The 9,943-nt window shown below is 41.9% G+C and overlaps 1 protein-coding gene across 1 annotated transcript; it reads left to right on the top strand.

Annotated features, from left to right (window-relative positions):
• Positions 1-7,407: 7,407 nt before the first annotated feature.
• Positions 7,408-8,340, top strand: LOC308678591 (olfactory receptor 4E2-like; the record flags this gene model as incomplete). Its single annotated transcript, XM_081345817.1, has 1 exon — positions 7,408-8,340. The coding sequence occupies one exon, from the start codon at positions 7,408-7,410 to the stop codon at positions 8,338-8,340; it is 933 nt and encodes a 310-aa protein (XP_081201943.1).
• Positions 8,341-9,943: the final 1,603 nt, after the last annotated feature.

Raw genomic sequence — 9,943 nt, 5'->3', positions numbered from 1 at the left:
CCAATATTTGAGGATCTCCTACAAGGATGAAGTGGTCAAACTTTTCCAAGCACCTGAAGGCAGGACAGGAAGCAACGGATGGAAACTAATCAAGGAGAGAAGCAACCTAGAACTAAGGAGAAATTTCTGACAGTGAGAACAATTAATCAGTGAAACAACTTGTCTCCAGAAGTTGTGGGTGCTCCATCACTGGAAGCTTTCAAGAAGAAGACTGGACAGCAAGTTGTCTGAAATGGTCTCCTGCTTGAGCAGAGGGTTGGGTTAGAAGACCTCCAAGGTCCCTTCCAACTCGGTTATTTTGTTATTCTATCAGCCTGGGACTACAAAATCTAAAGGAAGTAGAATCCAACTACGAAAAATTGCTCTGTTGGGTGGATTTTCTGCTTATGCCAATAAAACAATAATGGTCATTGCAATATATCGTAGACTGTCCTAAAGGTAAATTTCTAAAAAGAGAGAGAGAGAGAGACAAGATTCACATCTAATACATACATAAATAATAAAATATGGCTTGTTCAAGGTAAATAATGGGCATGTGATCAGGAGGTTCTGCAAAACGCAGTAGATTGATGGATCTCTTTCGTTGCTTCCCATTTTATGTTCACTTCTGTGGAAAGAGTATCCGGATTTTAATTCTCTGTTTGTTAGCCAGGCTTGTAAATAATACTTGCAGTCCAGTTATTCTCCTTTTTCTACTTGTTAAAACTGACTCCAATGTAAAACGCCTGCATTTTGATATTGGGGAGGTGGGTGTGGTTACGCAACCCCACAGAAATAAAAACCCATACGGTTAGGATATCAAATTTAGTAGTTGGAACAGAAAAGTGTACAATGGGCCAGGACACACAATTGTAGTTGATTGCTTGGAAACTGATTCATGCATGATGCAGTCTGCTGACTCATAATTTATAATAATAATAAGTTGGAAGGGACCTTGGAGGTCATCTAGTCCAACCCCCTGCTAAGGCAGGAAACCCTATACCATTTCAGACAACTGGCTGTCCAGTCTCTTCTTAAAAACTTCCAGTGTTGAAGCATTCTCAGCTTCTGGAGGCAGGTTGTTCCACTGGTTAGTTGTTCTAACTGTCAGGAAGTTTCTCCTTAGTTCTAGGTTGCTTCTCTCCTTGATTAGTTTCCATCCGTTGCTTCTTGTCCTGCTTTCAGGTGCTTTGGAGAATAGCTTGACTCCCTCTTCTTTGTGGCGGCCCCTGAGATATTGGAACACTGCTATCATGTCACCCCTCACCCTTCTCTTTGTTAAACTACACATACCGAATTCCAGCAACCGTTCCCTATATGTTTTAGCCTCCAGTTCCCCAATCATCTTTGTTGCCCTTCTATGTACCCTTTCTAGAGTCTCGACATCTTTTTTACATTGTGGTGACCAAAACTGGATGCAGTATTCCAGGTGTGGCCTTACCAAGGCATTGTAAAGTGGTATTAGTACTTCACTCATGTATGAAGAGAGCTGTAGTTGGTTGCTGTAGGTATGAAGGGGGAGTATCCCTTTTTCCCGCCTTTTTCTTCTGTGTGTTCTATATACTGTTTAGGTTTTTTTTACCACATGCTATTCCTGTGTTCCTATCTTGCTTGCTTTACATATAAATGTAAAATACATTTATTCATTTAAAACTACAAGTTCGTGCCAGTGTCCCTGGCTTCATTTGGACACCTGGTGTGCAATTCCCTGACACGTGCAAAATGCATGTTAAACAGATCCCATTTCCAAAAATGTCTTGTGGGTCTTTCCTTGGTTTACTACACAAAATGTTACCAGAGTTATCAGAGCAGAAGAAGAGGTAATCTAATAACCTCAAGAAAGATGGCGGTTTCTCCTGCTTTGCCGATGCCCATCCTCGACCTTCAACATCTTTTCAAGGTGGAGCACCTGGATGGGACATGAAACTAATCAAGGAAAGAAGCAACCTAGAACTAAGGAGAAATTTCCTAACAGTGAGAACAACTGACCAGTTGAATGGCTTGTGGGTGCTCCATCACTGGATGCTTTCGAAAAGAGACTGGACAACCGTTTGTCTGAAATGGTACCGAATCTCCTGCTCGAGCAGAGGGTTGGACTAGAAGACCTCCAAGGTCCCCTCCAACTCTGTTATTCTGTGATGCTTGTGGTTGTTGTTGTTAGCCGCAAAGTCGTGTCCGACCCATCGCGACCCCATGGACAACATTCCTCCAGGCCTTCCTGTCGTCTACCATCTTCTGGAGTCCATTTAAGCTCACGCCTACTACTTCAGCGACTCCATCCAGTCACCTCATTCTCTGTCGTCCCTTTCTTCTCTTGCCTTCAACCTTTCCCAGCATTAGGCTCTTCTCCAGCGAGTTCTTCCTTCTCATTAGGTGGCCAAAGTATTTGAGTTTCAACTTCAGGATCTGGCCTTCTAAAGAGCAGTCAAGGTTGACCTCCTCTAGGACTGACCGGTTTGATCGCCTTGCAGTCCAAGGGACTCGCAGGAGTCTTCTCCAGCACCAGAGTTCAAAGGCCTCAATTCTTTGGCGCTCAGCCTTTTTTATGGTCCAACTTTCACTGCCATACATTGCAACTGGGAAGACCGTTGACAGGGTGATGTCTCTGCTTTTTAGTGTGCTGTCTAGATTTGCCAAGGCTTTCCTCCCGAGGAGCAAGTGTCTTTTAATTTTGTTGGCTACAGTCCCCATCTGCAGTGATCTTGGAGCCCAGGAAAATAAAATCTGTCACTACCTCCATTTCTTCCCCATCTATTTTCCAGGAATTGAGAGGGCCGGATGCCATGATCTTGGTTTTCTTAGTGTTAAGTTTTAAGGATGCTTAAATCTTCCTGCAAAAGGCTGAATTTTTCAAAGGGGTTGAGGGCAACAAAGGCTGGGACTCCAGCCTACGCAAAGTGGTGGGTCCATCCAGATTCCAACCCGCATTAAAGGCCTCCCGAAGACACCTATCTTGTCTTTCTGTCTATCTGTCTCTTCTTTCCTCTTCCTTCCTTGCTCCTTTGGATTTGAGTCATCTCTTGAATGCCAACCCCCCACCCCCACCCCCCTGCCCAGTTTCCAGGGAGGCCTACAAATTGCCTGAATGTAACAGAGACGTGAACCGAAGATGCCTTTGATTTCTCCTGGAGGGTGGGTTTCTCCCCCTCCCCCCCAAATTTCCTTCCGGCCATGCAGTTCTCTCTCTCTCCCCCCCCCCGTTTTGCATTGTCTTCTGCCATTTCTTCCCCTTCCCTTCTAGTTTGCACAGCATTCAGACACCAGAGGAGCTGGAAACGGAGCCAGAGGGGGCTGGAGTGTGTGTGTGGTGTGTGTGTGTGTGTGTGTGTGTGTGTGTGAGTGGGTGAATGAGCCTGGCAGGGATGAAAGCTTTGACTTCTGATTTGGGGAGGGGAGCGGAGAGGAGGGGTTGTGGTATAGGTTGAGATGGAAGGCAAGCCTCTTGCGCTCAGCCCGGACCGATGATTGGATGGGCCTTGGATTGCAGGATTTGGGAGCAATTCTTAGAGGAAGAAACAAACAAAGCACTACATGTTGGTTTGGAAGTGAACAATCACTGAAATATGAGCCAGCCATGTGCTGCAGCTGCCAAAAAAGCCAACGCGGTGCTAGGCTGCATCAACAGAGGGATAGAATCAAGATCACGTGAAGTGTTAATACCACTTTACAATGCTTTGGTAAGGCCACACTTGGAATACCCCATCCGGTTTTGGTCGCCACGATGTGAAAAAGATGTTGAGATTCTAGAAAGAGTACGGACAAGAGCAACAAAGATGATTAGTGGACCGGAGGCTAAAACATATCAGGAACGGTTGTAAAATAGGGCAAAACTCACTTAACCAATGTCTCACTTAGCAACATAAATTTTGGCCTCAATTGTGGTTGTATGTTGAGGACTACCTGTTCCTGCCTTGAGTTCATTTTTTTGAAACTGAGTCTCTAAGGAGAAAAGAGCAGGATGTAGTCCATCTCTGCTCTATAGATAGCTCCCCAGTGACTGCTCATAGTTGCAATTTCTTCTTCTTCTTCTTCTTCTTCTTCTTCTTCTTCTTCTTCTTCTTCTTCTTCTTCTTCTTCTTCTTCTTCTTCTTCTTCTTCTTCTTCTCCTCCTCCTCCTCCTCCTCCTCCTCCTCCTCCTCCTTCTCCTTCTCCTTCTCCTTCTCCTTCTCCTTCTCCTTCTCCTTCTCCTTCTCCTTCTCCTCCTCCTTCTCCTCCTTCTCCTCCTTCTCCTCCTTCTCCTTCTCCTCCTCCTCCTCCTCCTCCTCTTCCTCTTCCTTCCCCTCCTTCTTCCTCCTTCCTTCCCCTCCTTCCTCCTTCCTTCCCCCCCCAATTGTTCTAAAAACAGGGTCCCCCCCCCACTTCCTACACCTCATGCTTTGCCAGTTCCAGAGATGGACCACTTACTCTGGTTAACGAAGGCAGAAGTACCAGTAAAAGAAAATATTTGTAGCTCCAGGTTGAAATGCGGGGTCTTTGGTGGACTCTGAGCTTGGGTGTTTTCTTGCAGACATTTCATTACCCAAACTAGGCAACATCATCAGTGCTAGGCAGAGGCTGATTCTACATTTACCATTCCACTTTGTGCGGTGACAACCCCTTCTTCCAAACCCCATCCCTCACGCTACTAAATGTCTTTTTGTTAGCTCCAATAACAGAGAGAAGTTCTATTGCCTTGTTTGGGTAATATGAGTATTGGGAAGTTTGTAATTAAAAATAAAATAAAAATAGGGTTGGTTGAACACATCCTTCTTGACCCAAAAATGAAACAAGGAATGAAAACTTCAAACAGGTGGAGGGAGATTTCTTTCTCTTTCTTTGTATTTTTTATGTCTGGAGCCAAAATATTAACTAGATCTTCACTTCAGAAAAGGTGAGATGACCCTCGGAGAACTGTTAGAGGTTTATCTACCGAGACAAAATATTTTCCCTATTAATGATTAGCAAAGTTGGTCTCAAACTTTTGGCACTTGTGGGAAAACTTTAATTAAACTCTTCAGTCCATGGTGATTTAATTAAGGTTAGGATCTCCAGTCTCCACAGGGATGGAGATCCCTCTTTTATCTTTTTCATGCTGGAAAAAAATGTCATGTCTAGTTCTTTCTTTCAAGAAAGTCTACATAAGGGTGAAGGTTAAGATCAGACAGAGTACCAAAAAGCTATCCTTTAGCCAAGGGAAGGGGGCAACTAGTTTTTAAGTTTATCCATCAAGGTGTCTAACCCAACTCTTTGACTCTTTAATGCTGGCTGAACTGACCCTCAGCAAAACTGTGAGTATTTGCTTGTATATATTTGGGAACAGCAGTGAAAGTTGGACCATAAAAAAGCCAAAGAATTGAGGCCTTTGAACTCTGGTGCTGGAGAAGACTCCTGCCAGTCCCTTGGACTGCAAGGCGATCAAACCGGTCAGTCCTAGAGGAGATCAACCCTGACTGCTCTTTAGAAGGCCAGATCCTGAAGCTAAAACTCAAATACTTTGGCCACCTAATGAGAAGGAAGGACTCACTGGAGAAGAGCCTAATGCTGGGAAAGATTGAGGGCAAGAGAAGAAGGGGACGACAGAGAATGAGGTTGCTGTATGTCAGGGGTGTCAAACTGCCAGCCTGTGGGCCGGTTGCATCATGTGGACTCCAGGTCCACCCCAGCTCCGGCAATGGGAAAAAAAAGTTGCGATATGTCGTGACATGCCAGATGATGAGGCGAGTTTGACACTCGTGCTGTATGTGAAGTGGAGTTACAAAATTTAAGTTCAGCTTTGGTGTGTGTATTAAATAACTTTTTTTTAGAGTAGTGGAGTACTGAGCATCAGTTATTTGATTAAATTGAGATAGACAGCAGACACAATAAAAAGAGAGAAATGTAAACAATTCTAAGCTTGAGGCAGGAATCAATATGTCTATGGGACAAAGCCTGAAGTTGTGTCTTCACTAGGCAACCTTGAGAAAGCAGAGTCTTGATTTCAATTACATATCAATATTAAACTGCTTAACAACCCATCTTGTAGATAGGTATGATGAACATATCACATCTTTTGAAATAATGAGGCTATCTGCAGAAAAGAGAAGAGAATAGAACAGAACAGAATAGAATAGAATAGAATAGAATAGAATAGAATGCAAAAATAGAATAGAATAGAATAGAATAGAATGCAAAAATAGAATAGAATAGAATAGAATAGAATGCAAAAATAGAATAGAATATAATGTAATATAGAATAGAATAGGGAATGGAAGAGGAGAGGAGAGGGAGAGAAGAGAGAATGGGGATGGAATATAATATTAGAATAGAATAGAATAGAATAGAATAGAATAGAATAGAATAGAATAGAATAGAATAGAATAGAATAGAATAGAATGCAAGAATAGAATAGAATAGAATAGAATAGAATAGAATAGAATAGAATAGAATAGAATAGAATAGAATAGAATAGAATAGAATGCAAAAATAGAATAGAATATAATGTAATATAGAATAGAATAGGGAATGGAAGAGGAGAGGAGAGGGAGAGAAGAGAGAATGGGGATGGAATATAATATTAGAATAGAATAGAATAGAATAGAATAGAATAGAATAGAATAGAATAGAATAGAATGCAAAAATAGAATAGAAAGAATAGAATGCAAAAATAGAATAGAATAGAATAGAATAGAATAGAATAGAATAGAATAGAATAGAATGCAAAAATAGAATAGAATATAATGTAATATAGAATAGAATAGGGAATGGAAGAGGAGAGGAGAGGGAGAGAAGAGAGAATGGGGATGGAATATAATATTAGAATAGAATAGAATAGAATAGAATAGAATAGAATAGAATAGAATAGAATAGAATAGAATAGAATAGAATAGAATAGAATAGAATAGAATAGAATAGACAGAGTTGGAAGGGACCTTGGAGGTCTTGTAGTCCAACTCCCCTGCTCAGGCAGGAGACCCTACCCCATTTCAGACAAGTGACTATCCAGCATCTTTTTAAAAGCCTCCAGTGATGGAGCACACACAGCTTCTGAAGGCAAGCTGTTCCACTGTTTGTCTGTTCTCACTGTCAGGATTTTTTTCTTTAGTTCTAGATTCTGTGTAGGTTTTTATCCCTCGACTGGCTTATAGACATGAAGCACTGAATGAATGTATGTTGTAGACAGAGGGTGAAGAGTTAGAAAGAAGGGAGGATTAAATGAAATAAATCAGGCTGCACTATATTTCAGTAAACACTTCCTTATCTTTGATGAAGGCAGTAACATCTTATTCTGCTTCTGAAATATATTTCCTGTCTGCTATTGAAAGAAGGAAGTGGGTATGGTGATACGTTAGCAGAGAGGAAGGGTTTATATGGAGATAATTTGTCCAGGTACAAATGCTCAGATTTTAGTAGGTTTTTATCATCTGTTCTCTCTTTAGGTTGAACGGGTGGACTTCTTCGTTCCCCATTGCAATGGGAGGCCTCAACCAGACTGTGACCCATTTCATGTTCTTGGGACTGACCAATAACCGGAGCCTGGAGATGGTTTTATTAGTTGTTTTCTCCATCCTCTACTTACTTATTCTTGTGGGCAACCTCCTCATTGTAGTGACGGTGGCTTGTGACCGCTGCCTCCACACCCCCATGTACTTCTTCTTGGGGAACCTCTCTTTCATTGACATCTGCCATTCCTCTGTCACAATGCCCAGGATGCTTTTTGACTGCTTCTTCCACCAGAAAGTCATTTCTTTCGGGGGCTGCATCACCCAACTCTTCTTCCTTCACCTGTGTGCTTCGGCGGAGATCTTCCTTCTGACCATCATGGGCTATGACCGTTGTGTTGCCATCTGCTACCCTTTGCAGTATGTAAACCTGATGAACATGAAGATCTGCGTGTGCCTGATTGGTGCTTTGTGGGTGGGGGCAACTATCCACTCCCTGATCCAGACTGTCCTCACCATCCATCTCTCTTACTGTGGCCCTAATGTCATAGACAGCTTTTTCTGTGATATTCCTCCACTCATGAAGTTGGCTTGCACGGATACCTACTTTATTGGTGTTCTCATGATATCCAGCAGTGGTCTGATGTCGCTACTTTGTTTCGTGATCTTGATAGCGTCCTATGCCATCATCCTTATCTCACTGAGAGGGCAGACAGCTGAGGATCGTCACAAAGCCTTCTCCACATGTGCTGCCCACCTACTTGTGGTGGTCTTGTTCCTGGGACACTGTATTTTCATCTATACTCGCCCTGCTTCCAGCTTCCCAACAGACAAACTGGCTGCTGTCCTTTACACAATGGTGACCCCTTTCCTCAACCCTGTGATCTACACGTTGAGGAACAAAGAGGTAAAGCATTCCATTAAGAAACTCTGGAAGTGGAGAAAGATCTTGGCCAGGAGATGAGTTGGCCATCTTCCTTGTGTAGAACAAAATAAGTCAGCATATGGAAAGAGAAATTTTATGGAAAGATTGATTATGTTCCGGCAGATGAGATATCTTAGTTTTGTAAGCAGTGGTACAAGAAGCTCATTCTTCCATATTTGGAGACCTAGGAAGCCTGCTAACTTTCCATGAATCCATGAAGGTGCTGTAATAAGTGGACAATTCAATATTTCATCCCTTTGGGACATGAACAAGCTAACTGACTAAAGACTATCATGCAAACAGTTGGGCTAACTGACTAAAGACTATCATGCAAACAGTTGGTGACAAAAGCTTTAAACTAGGATCCTACATTGCCCTGAAGATGGATTGGATCTGTTTCTCCATAGGCAAGAGAGAGGAAAGAGGCAGAGATCAGAGACCTAAGAAATTACTGAAAGAAGAACATATTTTGGTGTTTTTTTTTTTGCCAACCAAAGAAAATGAATGACTTTGGGTGCTGAACACAATCTTCAGTTTTAACCACTGGACAAAAAGCCACATTATTGGCTTTTAGTAGCTATTGTCCAAAAAGTTGTATTTTAATGTATTAATACTCTGTCATATAATTCTATATAATATTGATTTATATATTTACAGTATGATTATTTATAATGGGGCCAGCTGCTTTTTTAAATTAGGTTTGCTTGTTTGACATGTATCCCACCAGAATCTAACCACTGTTGACAACTTTTGTACTGTACAATATAATAAATATTTTAAGAATCTATGGTATAAGAAGAAATACTGATGATGTTACCTAGTTGGGTCATGAAACGTCTGCAAGGAAACAACCAAACTCAGAGAACACCAAAGATCACCTCCTCCTCCTCCTCCTCCTCCTTGCAAACCCACTACCCTCTAGCATTGATGGTGTTACCTTGTTGTGTCATGAAATTTCTGCAAGAAAGCAACCAAGCTCAGAGAGTATCAAGGACCCCACAGTCCTCCTATTCCTCTCCACAAATCCCACTCCCTTCTAACACTGATGATGTTACCTAGCTGGGTCATGAAATGTCTGCAAGAAAACAACCAAGCTAATAGAGCACAAAGGACCCCACAGTTTATTCCTGAATTACAAATACAGGTGAAACTCGAAAAATTAGAATATCGTGCAAAACTTCATTTATTTCAGTAATGCAACTTAAAAGGGGAAAATAATATATGAGATAGACTCATTACATGCAAAGCAAGATAGTTCAAGCCGTGATTTGTCATAATTGTGATGATTATGGCGTACAGCTCATGAAAACCCCAAATCCACAATCTCAGAAAATCAGAATATTGTGAAAAGGTGCAATATTCTAGGCTCAAAGTGTCCCACTCTAATCAGCTAATTAAGCCATAACACCTGCAAAGGGTTCCTGAGCCTTTAAATGGTCTCTCAGTCTGGTTCAGTAGGAATCACAATCATGGGGAAGACTGCTGACCTGACAGTTGTGCAGAAAACCATCATTGACACCCTCCATAAGGAGGGAAAGCCTCAAAAGGTAATTGCAAAAGAAGTTGGATGTTCCCAAAGTGCTGTATCAAAGCACATTAATAGAAAGTTATGTGGAAGGGAAAAGTGTGGAAGAAAAAGGCG

The sequence above is a fragment of the Vipera berus genome (assembly GCF_964194415.1).
Source record: "Vipera berus genome assembly, chromosome: Z".
Taxonomy (NCBI): domain Eukaryota; kingdom Metazoa; phylum Chordata; class Lepidosauria; order Squamata; family Viperidae; genus Vipera; species Vipera berus.
Note: the sequence above shows the minus strand (reverse complement) of the source record. Positions and strands in the feature narration are given on the sequence as shown.